General features: G+C 45.5%; 1 protein-coding gene across 1 annotated transcript; it reads right to left on the reverse strand.

Annotated features, from left to right (window-relative positions):
- Positions 1 to 19474: 19474 nt before the first annotated feature.
- On the reverse strand, positions 19475 to 20685 carry LOC133915925 (uncharacterized). Its single transcript, XM_062359330.1, has one exon. The coding sequence runs from the start codon at positions 20594 to 20596 to the stop codon at positions 19718 to 19720; it is 879 nt and encodes a 292-aa protein (XP_062215314.1). The 5' UTR covers positions 20597 to 20685; the 3' UTR covers positions 19475 to 19717.
- Between the last annotated feature and the right edge of the window lie 2626 nt (positions 20686 to 23311).

The following is a 23311-nucleotide window of genomic DNA, read 5'->3' on the forward strand; positions in this document are numbered from 1 at the left end:
TTGAAGAGCTTCTTCATGAATGCATCCTTATAGTAGTAATATATTAGTTAGTTTGGGAGTCTATCACTGTTTTGCTTCAGTTGTTCTTCATAATTCCCTTGTTTCCTCATCTTCCTGCACCTATCTCAGATGGTGAACCTAAGGATCGGTGCCAATGCTAATGGCAATGCTTATGATGGACAAGACAATGACAATCCCTCCCCTCCATCACAGCCATCCCTCAAGCAGCTTCTGGCAGTGCAAACTTAGGTTCTACAAGGAGTGGCCCGGACCATGGCCCAAATGCAGCAGAATCCCCTTGCCGCCACCCCTACACCACCACACCAATCCGGTGACAAGCTCAGAGAATTCCAAAGGACTAAGCCACCTACCTTCTCTTATGCTGTTGAACCTATGGACACTGATGACTGGCTCAAGTTCATCGAACAAAAACTCTTAGTCGCTCAGTGCAACACCAGGGAAAAGGTTTTGTTCGCTTCACACCAGCTCATAGGACCTGCCGTAGACTGGTGGGATGCCTATGTCGCTACTCATGAAGAACCTGACAGCATCAACTCGCAGGAGTTCAAAAATGTTTTCCGTGCTCATCATGTACCCCAAGGAGGTATCAAGATTAAGAGAAAGGAATTCCTATCACTCAAGCAAGGAGGAATGACTGTCAGTAAGTACGTCACTAGATTTGTGCCCACTGATGCAGGTGGTGGGCTAGAGTAGTACATCCTACTCTGGTGAGGCATAGCTTTTGGGGTGGAGCCTAAGGGCAGATGGCCCCACTCTCCTTTTGTTGTTGTTAAGGTTTTAGTCTTCCACTACGTAGTTTCTCTTTGTGTAAATTGGTTCAAATGGTTGTATGCTTAAGAAATTGTATTATAACTTTAATTACTCGCTCTTTTTTAAGCTATGTTGTGATTTACATGTTGGAAAGGCATGTGTTCCGATCTTGGGCACAAAACACGTTCCAAGACTATCGGGAGGGTATTCTGGTTAATCACTGAGGTCACAATTGTGAATAATGATTCTCCTAATGATTAATTAGAATATTGTTTGGATGGTTTCTCACACCTTGTTAATTTGCACAATCACCTGATGACCTCGGTTGTGCTACTTAGAGCACCTCCAGAGTACGGGAAAACCGAACCATGACTGACGCAAAGCGAACTAAACACATTGGAGCAGTTTAATTATGTAGCCTAAACAACATCATAAGTATTTTTTTAGTAAGTGTGTCAACATCACTAAGCAACCCACTAAAGTTTCTTTAGTGCCTCTCTTGCTAATATGTATAAACTTGCTATATTATGCCCTAAGTGTAAAGTGTGGATATGAGCGACACTTAAGTTGTTTGTTTCTGCATTATGATGCATTTATGATTTATGTTGCATCGACAAAAGGGGTAAGGAACACATCCTGATGTCGGTAAATATAGCGGGCTCAACCAGTGCGATGCAGGGGCCTGGTATGTTCCGTACGGTGAGGGTACGGAAAGTGAATACGTTGGCAACAACGTATTAATTTTTGCTTGTGTGGTAAGATGCACAAGCTCCGTTCGTGCTACTTGTTCTTTCTAGCGGGAAGGGTGATGATTGGTTATATAAATGCATGTGATCTTGATGTTGTTGCGGAGAGACGAGCTCAAGAAAGAAATGGTAGATAGGGATCGAGCATGCATTCATTTTTCCCTATTGGTCATATGCATGCATGTTTCCATATATACATTATTAAGGGTCCAAGCAAATGATATCCAGTGAATGCTTTTAGGCTATGTCAGAATTTGACTTTTCCCTCTTTGTCTTATCATTGCAACAGGATGAGAACCCGCCATAGTCTCGGAGATCTTCCCGAGGGTTCTAATGAGAACAACCCTCTGCTGCCGAGCATGGCGGATGTGCACATGAAAATTGAGCAGAACCGTCACACTCACACGACGCTCCTTGAAGCTCTCGTGCGTAACACAACCCCTCAAGGAGGAGGTAGAGCCAGACGCTGGGGTGACTTCGTCAATTTCTTACGAACTAAGCAGCCCACCTTCACACGGGCTGAGGATCCTCTCGATGTTGACCACTGGCTTCATACTATCTAGTAGAAACTCGGTCTCCTCAAATGTGAAGACCATGATAAGGCATTTTTTACAGCCCATCAACTTTAAGGTGCGGCGGGCATGTGGTGGGCCAACTACTTGGCCATGCACCCCGCCAACCACTAGGTGTTTTGGGCAGAGTTCCGTCTGGCATTCCGTGATTATCATATCCCCAAGGGGATAATGAAGATCAAAAGGCAAGAGTTTCTGGACCTCAAGCAAGGAAGCAGGACCGTTATGGAGTATGTGCAGGTGTTCAACCACCTTGCCCAATATGCGTTGGATGAGGTCAACACCAACGAGCGGAAGCAATACCTCTTTGTGAATGGCCTCACTTCGAAGATGCAACTGGTTATCCACACATGAGTTCACCGACTTTAACAAGTTGGTGAGCACCTCTTTCATGGTGGAGTTCAAGCTGAAGAACCACCAGGAGGAGAAGAAGCACAGGAGGGTCCATTCGCCTTCCATGGGTGGGGGTTCTCAACACACCGCATGGAGAGTCAGCCTCCACCATCTCACACATCGGCCTCCAGTGCTCCGCGGCCAATGTGGATAGTGCAGCGCTCATCTTCCTCCTCTCCACAAGGGCCTCCTCCAAGACCCATTGCATCTTAGGGCAGTGTGACAGGCGGTCCCGGCGGCCTGTGCTACAGCTGTGGGTGCGTCGACCACTATGCTCGAGATTGCCCCTACCCGAAGCTGGGAGCCATGGCAACTGCTCCAAGGCCACCACCCACACATCCTACTCCGCAAGCCTCCTAGGCTACGCACGTCCCCAAGCATGGCTGAGTGCTCCATGTCAACAACGAAGGGGTTCAGGAGGACGATAGCATGTTCATCGGTATGCTACTTGTGAATTCTCATCTCGTAGTTGTTCTTTTTTATTCTGGTGCATCCCATTCATTCATCAAGGAGGGTTATGCTTTGAGACACAATATAGTTATCAAGACCCTACCTTCTGCCTACCATATCGATGCACCTGGGACTAAGTTAATAACCAATCAGATTGTTCCTAAGGCCAATATTCTCCTTGAGAGAGTTCAGTTTTCTGCAAATTTGATCTTGCTTGATACTAGAGGAATGGATGTAATTTTAGGAATGAATTGGTTAGCCCAATATAGTGCTCTACTTGATTGTGCGAAAAGAGTCATTTCTCTCAAAAGCCCAAGGGGTGAACAGGTTTCTCTTCACCTTGGAGAGGGAGGTCTCCACTTATATGCTCTGAAGGTTGTTAGAGCCACGAATCTCCTGAATATTCATGTGGTTTGTGAATTTCCTGATGTCTTCCCAGAGGAACTACCAGGAATGCCACCCGATAGAGCAGTAGAATTCTATATTGATCTTGTGCCGGGAACAGCCCCAATTTCAAAGAAGTCATATAAGATGCCACCAACGAGTTAGCGGAGTTGAAGAAGCAAATTCAAGAGTTTCTTCTGAAGGGCTTCATTCGTTCAAGCTCCTCGCCCTGGGGATGCCCAGCGCTCTTTGTCAAGAAGAAGGATGGTACTCTGCGGACGTGTGTTAATTATCGTCCCCTGAATGAGGTAACTATCAAGAAAGTATCCGCTTCTTAGGATCGATATTCTATTCGATCAGTTAACCGGTGCCCGAGTTTTCTCAAAGACTGAATTGAGGTTGGGTTACCATCAAATAAAGGTTCGACCAGAGGATATTCCGAAGATAGCTTTCTCCACCTGCTATGGGCTTTATGAGTTCACCGTCATGTCTTCCGGCCTGACCAACGCACTAGCATTCTTCATGTATTTGGTGAACACCGTGTTCATGGAAGAACTTGATATGTTTGTCGTGGTTTTCATCGACGACATTCTTATATACTCCAAGACTGAAGAGGAACATTTTGAACACCTTCGTGTTGTTCCTGGTCGCCTTCGAGATCACCAACTCTATGCCAAGTTTAGCAAGTGTGAGTTCTGGCTCAAAGAGGTTGCTTTTCTGGGTCATGTCTTGTTAGAAAATGGTGTCGTAGTTGACCCAAGCAAGGTGCAAGATGTGCTCAATTAGGTTGAGCCCAAGAATTTCACAGACATATAGAGTTTTCTGGAACTCGTGGGCTATTACCGTCGATTCATCGAGAATTTGTCCAAGATTTCCAAGCCCATGACTAAGCTATTGAAGCAAGACAGCGTGTTTGAGTGGTCCAGTGAACGTGAGTCAACTTACCAAAACTTGAAGAAACTGCTCACTATTGGTCCCGTTCTCGCTCAGCCAGAAGTGGACAAGGGTTTCGACGCCTATTGTGATGCTTCCCGCATAGGCCTCAGATGTGTCCTCATTCAAGAGGGACAAGTTGTTTCTTATGCCTCACGTTAGTTGAAGCGCTATTAGGAGAACTACCCAACCCATGATTTAGAGCTCGCGGTAGTTGTCCATGCCTTGAAAATCTGGCACCATTATCTACTGGGAAATCTATGCCATATCTACACAGATCATAAAAGCCTCAAATACATTTTCACTTAGGCCGATTTGAACATGAGGCAGCGAAGATGGCTCGAGTTGATCAAAGACTATGAGATGGAAGTTCATTATCACCTTGACAAGGTGAATGTGGTCGCCGATGCCTTGAGCCAGAAAGCTCATTGCAGTTGTCTTATGGTCCAGCAAGGGAATGCCACACTTTGTGACAAATTCTGACGGCAGAGACTCGAAATGGTTCCCGATGGTTTACTTGCAAATTTGGAGATCAAATCCACTCTCCTGGATGAGATCAAAGCCGCTTAGAAAGATGATAAAGGCATGGCCTGAATTCAAGACAAAGTGAAAGAAGGCAAGGCCACGTGTTTCTCTAAAGATGATTAAGATGTTCCGTGGGTTGGGAACCGTCTAGTGGTTTCGAAGATAGAAGCTTTGAGGAAGAAGATACTAGATGAAGCTCATGACTCTTTGTTGTCTATTCATCTAGGGAGCACAAAAATGTATCAAGATCTCAAGCCTAAATTTTGGTGGACTCGCATGAAGCGAGAGATTGCTCAATATGTAGCTGAGTGTGACGTCTGCCAAAGAGTGAAGGCTGAGCATCTTAATCTAGCCGGTACGCTTCAGCCTTTGTCCATTCCCTCCTGGAAGTGGGAGGAGATCGGCATGGATTTCATTACTGGGTTGCCGAAGACCTCTCATGGGCAGTGAAAGGGCTTTTCTTGGCCCAGATTTGGTCAAGGAGGCAAAAGAGCATGTTTTGATGATTCGCAAGTGTCTCCTCGCGGCTCAGTCCCAACAAAAGAGCTATGCGGATTGCCTCAAATGATATCTTGTGTTTGAGATTGGGATTTTGTCTCTCTTAAGGTATCGCCTCTGAAAGGGGTTCAGCACTTTCAAGTTAGAGGGAAGCTAGCACCTCACTATGTTGGTCCATTTCAAATTGTAGCTCGGCGTGGAGAGGTGGCCTATCAATTGGACTTGCTTTCGTCCCTCTCCGCCGTGCACAAAGTCTTTCATGTCTCTCAATTCAAGAAATGCCTTTGAGTCCCAACCAAAATCTTTGAAGTTGCAAACCAAGAATTGAAACCAGATCTCTCCTATTGCGAACATTTAATTCATATTCTTGATGAAGCTGAACAGAAGATGCAGCACAAGTTAATTAAGTTTCTCAAGGTTCAATGGAGTAAACACTCCAAAGGCGTAGCGACGTGGGAACGTGAGGATTAGCTTCGCGCCGATTATCCCGAGTTTTTCTCCAAATTGTGTGTTGCATTAGTTTCTATTCCTCAAAGCATGGAAATGGTGTTATAGTAATATAGACGTTATGAAACACCCGACATGATGTTGAGATGTATTCAATTTTGAGTAGAGGAAAGTCCATCGTCCCGCCCACACCCGTGGTTTAGTAGGAATCTTGTATTCCTGTTTTTCTTATATATGTACACAATCACCATCAGGTTCGCAAGGAGACCACCCTGTCTTTGTTCTCTCATGAGTATAAGTGGAACTTGTTGCTTTGTCGTGTCAGTGAACTGAGATGAGAAATGTTGATGACCCCATCATCGCTCACACAACATCCGCTAATTTCTTGTGGAGTTCTTGTTGAAGGATTTGCTTGTCTAGGTGAATATGGCCCTCAGAGACCTGGGAGTTTTCTGAGATCTGAGAAGTATGCCCTTGTAGCACCATCGTGTCGTTTGGTGATGCTATCATCATTCCATTTCGGGAACTCTCAATTCCCCGCACTCTACCCGAATCTCAAGACGAGATTCTTTTAAGGGGGTGGGGGAGGAGCTTTGTGACAGCCCAAATTTCTTAAGCATGTCATTAAGTATCATTAGCATCATGTTTATTAGTTTTGAGCAATTTTTAACATGCAATTCCAATTAAACATAAATTGTTAAAGTCAATGTGAATTGGTGCATTGTGAAGCATCTCACAAAGTTACTATGAGACATAGGGCTACAAACAATTTTACAAATTAGTCCATGCCATGAGTAGAATATAAATGATTTTTTCCAAATTTTTGGGAATTATTTTGAAGGCATAAAAATTACCACAAATTAGAAAAGCTTACATCTTTGGAGAATTTTAATTGGAAATTGGCATCGGCTATTGGGGTCAAACAAGTCAAAATGGATTGCACGTGAATTATAGTTTCACACAAAATTTGTTCCATAGTTTTTGGACCACGGGAAAGTTTTCTTTCGGACTAAAGTAGTGGTGGGGGTATTTTTCTTTCTGCTGGTAACTGTTCACTGGCCCCACATGTTATCCCTTCGCTCTCTCTCTCTCATTCTTTCAGGCCAAGCGGCTTCCAGAGGCGGCCGCCATTTTCCTTGACTTTCGCGGCCACCGGCGACATCGCTGGAAAACTGTGTCAAGGCATCGTGCTCCTTCCCGAGGCACCAGGCATCGCCCTTATCTCTTCCCCTTGGCGCTCTCTCTCTCTCTCTCTCTCTCTCTCTCTCTCTCTCTCTCTGCTCCATCCCTCACTTAGCTGAATAGCACAGAGCACGGGTATGCACGTCGCTGCTCAAATTTGCAAGAGCCCTACTGTCTTGAGCCCGCCTCCTCGCGCAATTTCCCGACCAAATTCGCCCCCTCCTCCACCGGGCTGAGCTCCCCGCACTCCTTTCTCTTCTCTAGCATGTTTTCTCTGTCGCTCACCGTTGACCCCCTCATCGTAGCTCCTCTGTCCAATCCAAAACCATGGTGAGCTTCCCCAAACTCTCTTCTTCCTTCCGCACATCTTATTTTGGGCTTAGCCCATGGCCGGCTTGCCTCCGGTTATACGACCGTGCACCGCCGACCCGCTGCGCATGTCGCCAGCCGAGTCACCGCCAGGCCTATCGACCGATAGACGCGCCATTGAGTCTGCATGCCCTTGTAGATGTTGTAGGAGCTTTCGGTTGAGTCGATCTCGCCGTTATTTCACCGTCGATGCACTGAACCGAGTCATTGTCATGCTTTGTCTGCCGCTAGCCGCCTTCTGGCCATCGCCATCGGCTATGTGTGCCTCGAGCAGAACCATGTGCGTCTGCTGAAGCCACTGCGGCACTCCCTGACCGCCTGTGTTGTGCCGCTCGCCGTCCACAGACCTCACTAGCATCACCTGCCATGGCCAGCATGGGCGCGGTTCAATTTTTAGCCGTGGTCAAAACACGCGGGCCCACTGTTAGTGACCGTGACTAGCTCTGTGCTGGTGCAAAAAGGTTTCGTGCCATTTAATAACTTGGTTAAATCAGAAATTGTGAATTTGAATATTGGTTCAACTAGTAATTTGGCTGAAAGTTGTAAAATGCATAGAAAATAGAATATTGCTCCAAAAATAGTAAAATCAATTTGTTGGATTTGTATGAGCATAATCTACATGTTAAAAATGCTAGAAGCTATGAAATATGTACTGGAATTTCATTGCTTAATAAAAATAGGTGTAAGCTTTATTAATCCATGATTAATTGTTGGTAACCCCAAAATTGGTGAGGTCAATTATGTTAATCTCACTGTCTTGTGCCCTGGACATTAAAACTACTCTCACTCATGTTAAACATAGTAAACTTCCTAATTTGATTTGAGTTTGGTTTAAGCTTAGTTAAATCCATAACCTATTAAATGTTTAACAATAAAGTTAAATTAAGGAAATCCTTAAAGCTATAAACCCACAACATGAAGCATTGCATCTCCACTATTGTCATACACTATAGAGCATCTATCATTGCATGTCATTCATACTCATCATTGCATGTGTTCTTTAGTAGTGAATGAAGATCTATAGTGTGGCACGAGAGCAATCCAACCTTCACATTTCTGTGAGTTCTGTGCGGGAAGTATCGAGCAAACCCCGGAGCAACAAGGCAAGCATCTAAGTATACTATACACTTTGTTCAGATTGAATGGAGTATCAATTGATAAATTATGCTTTACGTATGTTTGCATGTGTTGAGTCCAGTGTCGGGCTGATATGGGTAGAACCTATGTTGATGCATTGTCTCTACCTTGACTTATTGACGAATCCTTATCCTTGTAGCCTTGATGATATAGTTGGTGTCTAGCTTCAAGGATTATTCAAATTGCTTAGAAATGCTTAGGTCCTTGGTAGAAGTCGAGCGACGGTGCTACTGTTGTTCGTGAGCCTAGGGCTTAATCATTGTTCATAAATACAAAGATGAGGTTGAGATGATGGTTGAGATGTGAGATTGAGGCAAGATGTGGGCGGTGTTAGGGGTATCTGTGCCTAGGAGGAGTCCTTTGGGTAGTTCGGGAGACAAGCCCAGATGCCATAATCCACTTGCATTGTTTAAGGCCGTCCATCAGTGCAGTTGACTCTAGCACTTTCTATACTCACCACATGTTGATCTAATGGTAAGGTAAGCTGATTATCATATGTCGTGCCAACACTTCCCTTGTAACTCTATGTCATGTAAGAGAAAAAGAAAAGGAGAAGCAAGGTGTCGGGGAGCCGGAGCATGGCTGGGACTTGCTTGTGGTAACCCCGGTGCTATAGGGGCATTACAAGTAGTGGTTCTGGGTATGAGAAAAGTTGACACGAGTAACCCTGTGTGTGTACTTTCATGAGTAGCACATGCCAAATGGTCCTCGAGTCATGTGGGTAAAGTTGTACCCCTACAGGGTGTAAAAACATTTCAAAATGCCGCACTCTCTATCCTGAGTATGCTTCTATTCATTTGCATCAGTCGTAGAGTTTACGAATATGGGATAAGGTTATGGTATGATGAAAATGGTCGGCGGTTATTGTTGATGAGATACTATGATTCCTATACATACAAGCTCAAGTTGTGGTCTGGAGGGTACACTAGGATGTCAGTTAAGTATAGGTGCTCACATGTTGGTGTCCAGATCGCTTATCGCATATGGTTACTTAATCTTGTAGCCTTACTCTTGCTAATAGCTCAATAGATGATCCTTGGAGTCGGGTTATTGTAATCATGCTGCTCTTTCAGGTTTTGCTGGTGAGGGTGAGGCAGTTTTTGGGTACTTCGTGCCCGCCGATGCAGGTGGTGGGCAAGAGTAGTGCATTTGTTGGAGCAAGAGTTCATCTTACCTCAGCAAGTACGGAGAGAGTTTGTTCTAAGGAGGAGACTCAAGCTTGGAGATGAAGTTTAAGAGGAAGGAACACCATGAATGTATTGATGGTAGAAAAAATGGATCGATCTGGGGAGTATCACAACGTGACTTGGTATTTTTTCACCTCTGTGTCTTTCTTCCGTCTAGCCCCCTCTAGCCCAGGCGACCATGGCTCCTATTTATAGGGCCATGCGTAGCTTGGCGTACAAGTTATCACAATATACAAATATCTGGGATCTGACTGAATTACTGGACCTTATCCTGGATAACTAATTTTTACCCTGCATGGGAGATAAATATCTACCATAGTAACCATCGCGGTTCCTGCACCCTGAGGGGTGAGCCGGTCACCAACTGCGGCTCGGCGCCATAGTGTCAGGGATGTCAGGATAGCCTTAAATACACTGGGGTGTCAGGATAGCACCACTTGCACCGGCATTGATTGTCCGTCACTTCACATTGGGTCGGTGGTAGGGGGAGACATTTTCCCCCCTGATATTGTCTTCAGAGGCCTGCTGTATCTTAGGCTTCGGAAAGCCGCCCAAGCACTGGTAGGGTGGCCCGAAGGGGTCCACAACCTCCGAGGGTCAGGCCTACTGCGGAGAGTTCAGAGGCCGAAGGCTTCGGAGGGGCCAGATGTGGTTCCAAGTCATGGGAAAGCTTCGTAGGTACGAAGAGGTGGCACGAAGGAGCCCGATGCTTTTAGAGGTCAAGCCTTTAGCTGAGGGTTCGGAGATCAAGGCTCCGAAGAGACCTGGATAGTAATCTTCAACCATTATCCTCAGGCTGGTTTATTTTCCCCCAACAGTACCCCCTTATTCTTGGGCCCCGATGTTTCGAGGGGGGGGGGGAGGATGTAGAGGAAAACCAACTCCAGCCTATTATAGTATCAAGGATGCCCGATGGCAATTCCCTGTCTTTAAGAAGTTTTTTGTTGGGAATCGTGGTTGTCGATGGCGAGGCCCGAGGCTGATGGTGTATTGGCGGTGGCGATATGCTCCAGAGCCTGTTGGAGCTAGCATGCGTGGTGCCGAGACCCCGGGCCAGAGGGGCGTCGATGGAGGTGATGCACTCCAGGGTCCGTGCCGAGGCCGATACAGACTATTCGGATTTCTTCGATAATGGTTCTTCTTGCCTTTTGAGGTTGCCAGAGTAGAGATTACGTGTAGGATCGGGGGACCCCACGTGTTTTCCTCGCACCATGCATTCTTCAATAGTGAATGAAGGTCCATAGTGTGGCACGAGCGCAATCGAGGACAATGCCAACCTTCTATATTTCTGTGATTTCTTTGCGGGAAGTATCGGGTAAACCCCGGAGCAGCAAGGCAAGCATCTACGCATACTGCACCCTTTGTTCAGACTGAATGGAGTCTTAATTTATAAATTATGCTTTATGTATGATTGCATGTGTTGAGTCCAGTGTCGGCTGGTTATGTTGATGCATTGTCTCTACCTTGAATTATTGATGAATCCTTATCCTTGTAGCCTTGATGATATAGTTGGTGTCTAGCTTCAAGGATTATTCAAATTGCTTAGCAATGCTTAGGTCCTCGGTAGAAGTCGAGCGATGGTGTTGCCATTGTTCGTGAGCCTAGGGCTTAATCACTGTTCATAAATATAAAGATGAGGTTGAGATGATGGATGAGATGTGAGATTGAGGTGAGATGTGAGCGGTGTTAGGGGTATCTTCTGCCTAGGAGGAGTCCTTTGGGTAGTTCGGGAGAGGAGCCCAGATGCCATAAACCGCTTACATTGTTTGAAGCCGTCCGTCGGTGCAGTTGGCTCTAACACTTTCCGTACTCACCACATGTTGATCTAATGGTAAGGTAAGCCGATTATCAAATGCCGTGCCAACACTTTCCTTGCAGCTCTATGACACGTAAGAGAAAAAGAAAAGGAGAAGCAAGGTGTCGGGGAGCCGGAGCATGGCCGGGACTTGCTCGTGGTAACCTCGGTACCATAGGAGCATTGCAAGTAGTGGTTCCGAGTATGAGAAAGGTTGACACGAGTACCCCTGTGTATGTACTTCCAAGAGAAGCACATGCCAAATGGTCCTCCAGTCGTGTGGGTAAAGTTGTACACCCTGCAGGGTGTAAAAATATTTCAAATTGCCGTATTGTCTGTCATGATCATGCTTCTATTCATTTGCATCGGTCGTAGAGTTTACGAATTTGGGATAAGATTATGGTATGATGGAAATGGTCGGTGGTAATTGTTGATGAGATACTATGATTCCTATACATATATGCTCAAGTTGTGGTCTGGAGGGTAGACTAGGATGTCAGTTAAGTATAGATGCTCACATGTAGATGTCCAGGTCGCTTACCGCATATGTTTACTTAATCTTGTTGCCTTACTCTAGCTAATAGCTCAATGGATGATCCTTGGAGTTGGGCTATTGTACTCACGCTGCTGTTTCAGGTTCTGATGGTGAGGGTGAGGTGATTTTTGGCTACTTCGTGCCCACCGATGTAGGTGGTGGGTAAGAGTAGTGCATCATACTCTGGTGAGGCGTAGCTTTTGGGGTAGAGCCTGAGGGTATATGGCTCCACTCTCCTTTTGTTGTTGTTAAGGTTTTAATCTTACCGCTGCGTAGTTTCTCTTTGTGTAAACTGTTGTAAATAGTTGTATGCTTAAGAACTTTTATTATAACTTTAATTACCACTCTTTTTTAAGTTATGTTGTGATTTACATGTTGGAAAGGTATGTGTTTCGATCTTTGGTATAAAACACGTTCTGAAATTTTCGTGATAGTATTCTGATTAATCACTGAGGTCATAATTGTGAATAATAATTCTCCTAATGATTAATTAAAATATTATTTAGATAGTTTCTCATATCTTGTTAAATTAGATACATATTCATTTACACATTTTTCACACCATTAATTTGGCCCCAAATATAGAGAAGTCATCCACACCCTATTTCACAACTCGGGTCCTCGAAATCTCGTCTGGCACACCTGACCTTGTATTGAACATGCACGCAGACGCCGCCGGCCATTGCCATATACTCGCACTGGGCGCACGAAAGAACAAGTGCCAGATCTTGGTCATACACAGACACATTCATGGGACTAGACAAACTAACGAGTGCGTCGGAAGTACTATTAATTGTACGCCATTAACGACTCTCGTGATAGGCATTCAAGATCTGTTAAGTTGCGGTCAGCCTGGTTGTTCGTGGCTGCCAGTAGGACAAGGAGTACATAGGTACCTTACCAGGGGACCACTGGCTACATTGTTTTGCTACCTAGAGTAGCAGTATCATTTCTCCAATTGGGCCGATGTCTTTCCTTGGGGCCTATGAGTCAGTCGACTGAAAAAAGCTATTTTTACAGTCGATCATTTTGCTCCGGCCGAGTCGATCATTGTGCACCGGCCGATGAAGATCCTGTGGTCATCCTTCTTTCATATTTCGTTGATCGTCATCTTCCTCACAGCAACGCCAGTACACCGTTGCCAGCAGCTCCATCTCACTCCCCCAAACCACACACCTCCTACAATTTCCAGCGGCGTTCCTGTTGCTAGATCTGCCCCCGCCGTCCACCACCGCGCAAATCTGGCCATCGATTTCGCTCGCCCGCCCCGTCTCTGCCCAACGGCCGTCGTACACCACCCATGGCCGCCGCCTGCCGGCCTGCAGCCCAAGGCCTTCCCTCTATGCCCAGCCCTCATCCAACCCCCCTACCCAAACCCAAAATGTCGCCGGAGACGATGGAAACAACGGCGGATGCACCGACTGAAAATTTTTACGTTTTCAGTTGATTGACAGCCAGCAAACATGTTTTTTTAGAGGAAAAGGCCACAAACCTGTCCCATTTTTATTAGAAAAGACTGTTTATAACAATTTACAGTTCATGGAGACAAGTTCGATATCGTGTTGAGCAGCCTCCAATTCCCAACTCGGAGTTATGCAGTTAGGCTCATTACATAACGCATATGCATGCATTTATGCTTGTAGCCTATATTTGCATCCATGGATGTTTTTCAGTTGTATGTAGAAACAGCTACATACCCTATCATATTATATTACTTACACTAAAAAAAATTATGTATCAACTTGACGGTAAGAAATCCCAGGATCTAGCTAGAAATCCACAGTTGTTGATGGACGACATGTTGAAGTGAAAGTAGTGAAATTCCCATTACTAACAGCAGCTCCAAATGCCAAATGAAGCAAGAAAAGGTAGTAGGTTCAGGGGCTTCATTGATTAGTAAACCCATGGTGTTAGTAAGGCCCAAGGGAGAATGCTGAGCTTCCTTGTTAACTTGTGAGGGTCGGCACTTATTTCGTATGGGGTTCTCCACTTTCGGATCTCGCAAAAAGCCATGTCCTCTTAGAAAGAATGGGTTCCCTCCCTGGGCATTTTGCATAGCACCTTTTGTTCGGTTGTTTATTTTCTTCCTACACGACGCGAGAGCATGTTCAAAAGAGTTGGAGCACCTGTTTCTAGAGGGAAAAAACCAAGTTCGATCTTTGTCAGATAAAGGTAGTGGTTTGTTTTTCAATGTTCAAGGTTTATATAAAAACTTATTACAACCAAATACTTCTTATTTCAATGAAAAATGATATTTAATTTGAAGGATATTGATAAACCAATCTCTTTTTCTCTCTACAAAGGATACAATGGCAAAGCATCCGGTAATATCCTGCTCGTAGATCCAAGAAAAATATGAAACGCTCAGTCGAACAAGCATTAATGAAATGATATCAAGATCCCCTCGGGGTTCCCAGATCTTAGGGAGATGTTTTCAGTTTCAGCACAGGCCTTAAAAAACTTTTGACTAGAGATTAACGGTATTTCTTTCTCTTTTGAGTTCTTTTACTAATCCTGCAAGATCTTTAGTCTCCCCTGAAACTGATAATGAATAATTGGAAAGAATCTATCCCATTCTTAGACCATTTGCCCACTCCTTTTTTTTATGGATTCTTCCTTTATTTGATATAGGCAATTTAGCATACTCAAGTAAACTCTCTCTCCCTATTACTTTCTATAGGGATCGGTGACGTCTTAAAAGAGGATAAATTAGGATACTTAGAACTATTTCAGCTTAAAAAACAATACAAGATAAATCTATATTAATTTTTAGCTAAATGTATTTTAGGTTTATCTAGTATGTCTACTCTACCGATCAAAGTACTTACAACCTATCTAAGAAGGTAAATTGCAAGTAAGTAAATGCGAAAACATAAATAAGGTAGAGAAAGAAAACTCGGTACAATGATTTTTTTCCCGTGATATCGATGACATAAATAACACCCCTAGTCCACACTAGAGCTCTATAAAGAGTATGCTCCCAGACAGCACCCGGTCACAGGCTTTCAGCCATTGAGTCACAAAGACAAGGCCTTCACCCGAGTAAGCCTCCAAGGCAAAGGTTTCACCACTAGCCTCTCTTCCGGTTACTCGTCATCGTGATCACTTTGTTGCTTGAGCCACAAAGGCAAGGTCTCCGCGCCCCATACAATCATTTTGCCACCGCTCCACACCAAGTCGGAGGGTTAACAAGCTTGTTGGCGAGTCACCAAGACTCTAAGGTGCCGGCGTACTAAGAGGTACACTGTTGGATCACTTCCTGATCCACTCTCTAGGTAGCAATCACCTAGCAACTCACTCTCTAGGCCTATAAGCACTAATTACCACTAATCTTGTGCTTAATCACCTTGGATGATCACTTTAAGCACTTTGGTGGCTTGGATGTCTTCTCAGGTGTATATGAACTTCTCTGGACTCTAGCACACTCAAATGACTAAGTGAAGGGGTATTTATAGCCTTAAACTCGCGCACTAGCTGTTAACCCAACGTCTCTAAAAAGTTGTTAACACTGGATGATCCGGTGAGAACAGTAGCATTAACACTGGATCATCGAGTGAGTACACTCTCATAAACTAGTCATGGGAACCCCACTCAAGCCTTTATGAACATCGGACACTCTGGTGTATACTCCATCTTCATCACCAAACTTTCCGGTGAGTATACCTTAGCCATCCGAGCCAACATCTTCTCTGTGTAAATTGCTCCGGTACATTCTCCTGTGCTTATCACATCATCACCGGACTATCCAATGAGGTCACTGCATTCTCCCCTTTGTCAACAATGCTCCGGTGCTTGCCTTCGATGTGTTCAAATCAATCACCGAACTATTCGGTGAGGTCTTCTGCTTCTTTTTCGTCTTTGCACTGTTCATTGTCTGGTGTATTGTCCGGTATTGCCAACACTTGATCACCGGACCATCCGGTGAGGCTTTTATGCCTCTGTCCCACTTTGACAGAGATGCTCCGAAGAGTGCAAGTACCTAAAGCAGCGGACCATCTGGTATAGTCATTTCTCCTGGGACTTTTTTCAATTCAACTGAACTTTGTCCCGACTTCGATGGCTTCTTTATATATTGCATCCATAAGATCTATTAACATATATTCTTGACAAACATGTTAGCACCAATGACTATGTTGTCATTAATCATCAAAATCATAATCATAGCCTAATAGGGCTATTTTCGCTACACCTTCTTGGTGGAATTGCCACAACATGGGCATTGTTCTTAGCGAGGCACAATTCCCGGATGCGGAATAGTATGTTTTGGCTTGTGATCAATCCATAGATACCAACCGAAAATAAATAGACACTCAAAAAGTACCATGTTGCTCCCTTGCCACTGAGCTTGCTATCTATGGACTCTAAATCAAAACTGGGTGAGTGGTTTGATTCCACCCTAAAAATGAGGAAGATTTTCCAGGCCTGCCAACAAAGTGGGATATTCTTTGTGATTTCAATTGTTCTCGAATTGGTTTACTCAAGAATTTAAGATATTGCTCTGAATTTGGAGTCCAAAATTGTCCTACCAATAGTAACTGACACTATAGGAAAAACAGACAAAAGAAGACAAGAAATTAGTGACGAGTCGTAATATGACCCGTCACTTATATTAAAAGTGATGGATCGTAGTTGTGACCCATCGCTGACAGGACATACTAAATCAGTCATAAGTGACGGGTCAAGTGGTGACCCATCACTTATGACTCTTAATCAGTAATAGGTCATCATAGGCCAGGCATAAGTGATAGGTCAACTTGTGACCCGTCACTAATAAGTTTTGACGGGTCATCCAAGAGAGTCATTAGTGATAGGTCAAGTTTTGACCCATTATTAATGATAAGTTTTGACATGTGAGAACAAATAAAACAATCTTAATTAGTCAATCATTATATGTTTTAGTCAATCAGTTTGATAAAATATTAGATATATTAGCCCATCAACTCTTTAGTTTTTTTACGTAGTTGTAATATGTCTAATATATCATTCATAATATATCAATTATAAATCTAGCTAGTATTAAAAAATAATAACTATATAATTTCCTGTATCCAATAGTAAAATTTGCATTGATTTGCGAACCATAAAATGTGTAGTAAAATGGTAAAAGCAAATGTCATTTTTCTAAAGCAATTTGATTTATAGTAGTATAATCACATATCTTTTCTATTTTTATTTTATTTTTTTATTTTTTTCACCTCACAAACACTAGAATAGGAACCATTGTATATTTCTGCTCAAGTTTGATGTAAGAGATGGCGGCTATGGACACAAACACGTATTTCAAAAATGGTGCAGAAACTTTCAAGGGCAAGAACTCAATTTTCCAAGCCATTTAGGGCCACAAAAAATTAGCTAAACCTGACAAAGTGGAGGAAAATGGATGTAACTTTTTCTGTAGATATCCGTAGAATCATAAAACGTCAAAATCAGAGTTCGTATGAAAAATTATGCTCGTTTAATCAAAGACACTCCAGATCAACTGGTTTATGTGTTTATTGTCCAAAGCTAAAAAGTAACTGGTCATAACTGTAACCCATCATTTATTACAAGTCAAAAGTGAGGGGTTACAGTTATGACCCGTCACTTATAACCTTTCACAAAAAAGTTAAAAGGATAAAATACTTGCTCCCTTCAAAATGCATGAGAGGGTGAAGTGGTAAGGCGGAGACGCACACGAGGGTAGGTCGTGAGTTCGATTTCTACAATACGCACATTATGAAAACAGCTTGAAAAATAGCAAGGGACATGTAACGAGTGGTGATGGCTATGAGTTGGGTTGGCTCGGGTGAAAAATATTTTTTTGACTTTTTTCATATCCAAAAAGCGCGAGGACCGTTCATCAATTATAAGTGATAGATCATTATGATTTATAATAAGTGATGTGTCATAATTATGATCCGTCACTTATGAAGGTTATAAGTGACGGGTTATATTTTAACCTGTTATCAATGATCTCATTGGTGACAGGTCCTTACCTGTCATATATGACTGGTCATCAATGACACGTTCAGAGTGACGGCTGCAGGACCCGTCACCTATAGCAATTACGACCCGTCACTTTTGAGATTTTTTCACGTAGTATGACCAACTTACTGTTGGAGTTCTTAAGCATATATTTTTCAATTATTAGTTCTATCTTCCGAGTGGAACTCTTGTTCGAATGCCTTTTCATGTTATCTTATGAAATTGTGAGTTAACTGTTTCTCAACAGAGCATGATAGAGCAAACAGAGTATAAGGAAACATAGCTATAGCATCGAATAAGTCCTTTCCCATTTCCATGGATGTAGCGGTGAAGGGCCAGTGGAGCAGTGGTGCGGCTGAGTGTTCGACCTCAGGATGTGGAATTGGAAGGGTGGAGCGGAATCCACACTCTTTAGCATTCGTATCGGCATCCCAGTGGCGACTAAGGTTGGTGCAGTGCCGAGCTCGAATCCGTCGGCATCCATGGTGAATGGGGACTAAGGTGAGTTAACTGTTTCTCAAAGAGGAGACTGTCTCCGACTGCAACCTCAATGAGAAAGACATCACTGATGATGACGAAGAGGGTCGGCTGGTGGTGGGGTGACGGTGGATGAGATAGAGACATGGGAGGAACCACCACAGTGGCTAGATCCACTTTTTGGGGAACTATTTGGAAGCTAAAGGAACTTCTAATGTTAGATCAACAAGAAATGGTGGATCCCCGCTCCTTCTGGCGGTCGGCAAGGTCATTCTGCTTGTGCCGGTGGCCGGTCTAATTAACTACGTTATCCATCATCGATGTTGCCTTCAGCTAGTTAAAATCAAGTGTAGCACAGGCTGTGTGGGTCTTGTTTTGACGGTGAAAAAATCAAATCGATAGGGCCAAACACTGGGATTAACTGACTGAATTTACACAGAGGAGATAGAAAAGGATGCAATCCAAGCTCTTTTTGAATCACGCGTTTCTTTCATTAATTCTTCTTTCAACTTTTCCTTTCCGCAACGTACGCTCGCGCAGTCTCTCTGTCTATAAGTCTCATCACAAGACCACCTGACTTGTTCCAATTGGTCGGTTGATCTTACTGTGTAAACGGACGTGTGGGTATATGGCTGTCCTGAGCACTTGAGCTCCATCTTCTAGATGCAACATTCCTCTCTCTCTCTGCGTGGGCGAAAAAGCCCACTCACGCCATCACGTACATGTGGCACACTGTAAAACATACTACTCCAGGAGAGTAACTTGCTCTAATTCAGTGGTAACAAAAAATCAAGTGTCAATAAGCAATGTCCAACTAGTAGGCTACCTGAATACATCAAACATGCAATGTTTCTTGTTTTTCTTTTTCTTGCAAGGCAACTAGCTAGGATTTAATTATCTGTGCGCGTACCATTTCTCCTTTGATAGTGTTGTAGGCTTGTGCTAGCTAGTAGACGAGCGTGCTCTGTGCTACCTGAGGTACTAAAGACACATCTCGGTGATGCCAAATACTACGAGCAAATCGCTTCGTTTTGCTTTTGGGTTAGCAGAATGAAATTTGTGATTAATCATGATTAGCTTCTTTCCGTTGGCTGCCCTAAAAACATGTGTGACAGAAAAATCGTAATTAACCGTGGAGAAGAAGTCACAAACATAGAGGGATAGAGGGGGAATGAATACAAGGCGAGAGAACATGAGTCACATGCATTGTGGGGGGTGGGGGGGGGGGGGGGTAATAAGTACAACAAGCAGCAGGTAGCACCTGCATCCTGCAACTCCAGCACCAGCCGGTTTATTCAGATACTACCATACTGGGATACTCCGCCGCGTCATACAAAATAGCGGCCACATCTTCAGTTGTCAGCTGCCGGTGGGATGTGCGGCGGTTTGCTCTTGGGCGGTGGCTCTGGCTTCGGTTGCGGTTCAGGCTTCGGTTGCGGTTTAGGCTCCGGTTTTGGTTCGGGTTTAGGTTCTGGTTTTGGTTCAGGTTTAGGCTCTGGTTTTGGCTCTGGTTGTGGCTTTGGTTCAGGTTTAGGCTCTGGCTTAGGTTCTGGTTTGGGCTTTGGTTCAGGTTTAGGTTTAGGCTCCGGCTTAGGTTCTGGTTTGGGCTTTGGCTCTGGTTTGGGTTCAGGCTGAGGCATTGGTTTAGGCTGAGGCTTTGGCTCTGGCTTAGGTTCTGGTTCGGGCTTTGGCTCTGGTTTGGGTTCAGGTTTTGGCTCTGGCTTAGGTTCCGGTTCGGGCTTTGGCTCTGGTTTGGGTTCAGGCTGAGGCTTTGGCTTTGGCTCAGGTTTGGGCTCTGGATGCGGCATAGGCTCAGGCTTTGGCTCTGGTTTGGGTAGAGGCTCAGGGTGGGGCTTAGGTTTTGGTTCAGGGTGAGGTTTCGGTTCTGGTTTGGGCTCAGGTTTAGGCTCTGGATATGGCGTTGGCTTTGGTTCAGGCTCTGGTTTAGGTTCTGGATGTGGCATTGGCTTTGGTTCAATCTCTGGTTTGGGTTGAGGCTCTGGATGTGGTAATGGCTGTGGTTTAGATTCCAGTTCTAGCATAGGCTGGGGCTTGGATTGAGGCTCTGGTTGCGGGTTCTCGAGGGCAGCATGTCCATGCTTGCGCATGAAACGCGCGCCGTGACCAAGGCCAACGCCGGCGGCCGCTTGGTCGAAGGCGGTGGCGGCGGCCACTGCCCCAAGCAGCATGGCGAGGAGAAGCCAGCAGGAGGAGAGGCGATGTGTCGCCATTGCTGCTAGCTGCCGCAGCAAGCTCGCTGGCCAGGCCGCTGCTCACTTGCTGTGTGTGTGGATGAGTGAGGTGTGGTGGTGGCCTGGTGGGATGGATCCAATTTATAGCGGGCGCGAGCCAAGCAGCTTTGGACGTGTGTCCAGCCGGTTCACGTGGCTGCTTTATACATTTGGCCCCGCCTTGTCGACCGGTAGCTGGCCTGGCCCAAGGAATATTATTATTCAACGGATACTAATAGTGGGTAACTTTCACTTTTACTTTTTGCACGTACCAGTTTCAATCACAGATTTCCTTGCTGCCGAGTCACCACATCACAGCACTGGTACGTGTTAATTTTCGATACAGTAGTATCTAGCTTGTCTCCGACGCTGATGGCCAGAGATCGACCGATATATATATATGGCCTTGGTTAATTGACTAGGTGCTTTTTCTTTCCTTGCTTTGACAACAAGAGATTGACTATTGTCTACTCCGACACGTCGTGAACGATTCAGCTAGTAGCTCCTAGCATACGCGCGCGTACCTACCGACCGACCGATCGTAGATCAATGCATGTAAGCTTGTAGATGGATGGACATGAGGGAAGCCAGCGGTGACATTTGGGGTGGTGTCACGCGAATTGTATCATGTTAGTCCTCTGTTTTATTTTGTCCAACTACGGTTAATCTTAGATAGGAATTGGCAGTCCTAGTATAATAAGAGTTCACTGAAGTTATCTAGCAGAGGTGGAGCTAAAGGGATAACCGACGCCAAACAAGACGACCGAAAATGCTAAGCGAGAGAGGCCCGAAGGCCTAGTCTTCGGTCCCAAGGGTGAGAGTCACTAGAGACATAAATGAGGCCTGAAGAGCCACTCGGCGAGGAGTGAAGGTCCCGAAGGCCCCACATCTCGACCAGTAGGATGTGGGTCGCCAAAGGCATAGACAAGGAGCGAAGGATCACCTGATGCAGGATGAAGAGCCCGAAGGGAATGAGGTCGAAGGAAAGCCCGAAGGTGTCCATCCACATCGTTGAAGGCCTGACTAACACGTGTACCTACAGACATATATCATGTTCTTACATAACATAACATGTAATAGCGTAGTGACTGTAATACCTCAAGAATATTCTGAGAACATTCTAGAAAACAAGGGCACTAATGTAATGTGAATTTAAGTGGTGGGTATATGTCGGAGGATTAACTCCTGTCGCAGGGATCCCGAGAGACTCTTTTTTAGAGATTCGGCCGGGGGGATGATCCTGAATAAGTTCGTCGGAGAAATGAATGAGAGTAAATGCAACGGCCGGTGGTGGGGGTGATGACCTAGTGCAAAAATAAGTAAATGCACCGGAATTTAGATAGGTTCGGGCCGTACGGGGGCGTAATACCCTACTCCTGTATGGATGCAATAACTGTCCTGAGGAAGTCCCTCAAGGATGTTGCTGGTTACAAGAATATTGGCCTAACTAAGAGCTTGAGGCTCCTTGTTCTTCGGCAGGGACTGTGCCTTGTGCCTTGTGTTGGTTCTTGTGTTCTTTGGTTGGGTCTATGTCTTCGATTCTCTCTATGTTCGTCGATGCTTGGATTGTCTTCTCTTCTGTGTTGCTGGCTCTTTTAAGTACCTGCCGGCCGAGACATGCCCCGAACGGGAAGGAGGGGGGCACAAGTTCCAAGACGCCATGACTGGGAAAGGCGTCATCATTTCTTCTGGGTGAAGTGACCAGGGGTGGAAAAAATGCTGCACGCCCGGTCACCTGTCACCATAAACGCCCTAGCAACGAGTGCCGTGGAGAGGGCCCACCAGGCAGCAGCAGAATAACCCGGCGTGCCCGCCCTGTCTTGTTCCTCTGCCACAGCAGGGCGGCAGACGGAACGCCTTGATCCTCGCGATGTTATCCCGAGACAAGCCGGATGATACGGGACGGGACCCGTGCAATTAATAGCCCCACGCCTCTCTGCCAAAACATGGCAGGAGCTGACACCGCGGCAGGGGCAGTTGGAGATGTTAGGCCACGCACGCTCATTAAATGTGGCCTCGGACCTCTGACTGGCGGACACCTCATCGGCGGGCCCCTCGGGGGCCTTTCTGAGTCGTCGGGGCACCGAGTGCTCGGGGGGTACTGTTCACCTCCCCGAGCACTCCCTCCCGGGAATGCCTATCCTTGTCTTTGGGGCATCGGGTGCTCGGGGGTACTGTTCACCTCCCCGAGCACTCTCTCCCGAGCACTCGTGAATGAACCTTCAGGGAACCGAGTGCTCGGGGGCCGCCACGTGCAGCCCCGAGCACTATCTCCCGAGCACTCTTGTATGGATCTTCGGGGAACCGAGCGCTCGGGAGCTGCCGCACGCAGCCCCGAGCACTCTCTCCCGAAACTTAGCTCTTCTGATCGTCGGGGGACAAGGGTGCTCGGGGGTGACCGGGCACCTCCCCGAGCACTTTCTTCCCGGTACTTAGACTCTGTGGATCATCGGGGAACTGGGGTGCTCGGGGACCACTGACTGTGGCCCCGAGCACCTTCTCCCGGGACTTGAGCTTTTCTCATCCTTTAGGAGGGACCTCGTGGAATGGCGCCATGTGGCGGATGGCTGGCCGGTCCTCGGGACTCAGGAACCCCCGGTTCATGATACACCGACAGTATACCTCTAGAATATTTTGTTGATGTGATGGAATAAATAGTTAATATACTACAAAATACTAGTTCAATGTGTTGTGATTGAGGTCGCAACATTTGGC

The sequence above is a fragment of the Phragmites australis genome, chromosome 4, assembly GCF_958298935.1.
Source record: "Phragmites australis chromosome 4, lpPhrAust1.1, whole genome shotgun sequence".
NCBI classification, from domain to species: domain Eukaryota; kingdom Viridiplantae; phylum Streptophyta; class Magnoliopsida; order Poales; family Poaceae; genus Phragmites; species Phragmites australis.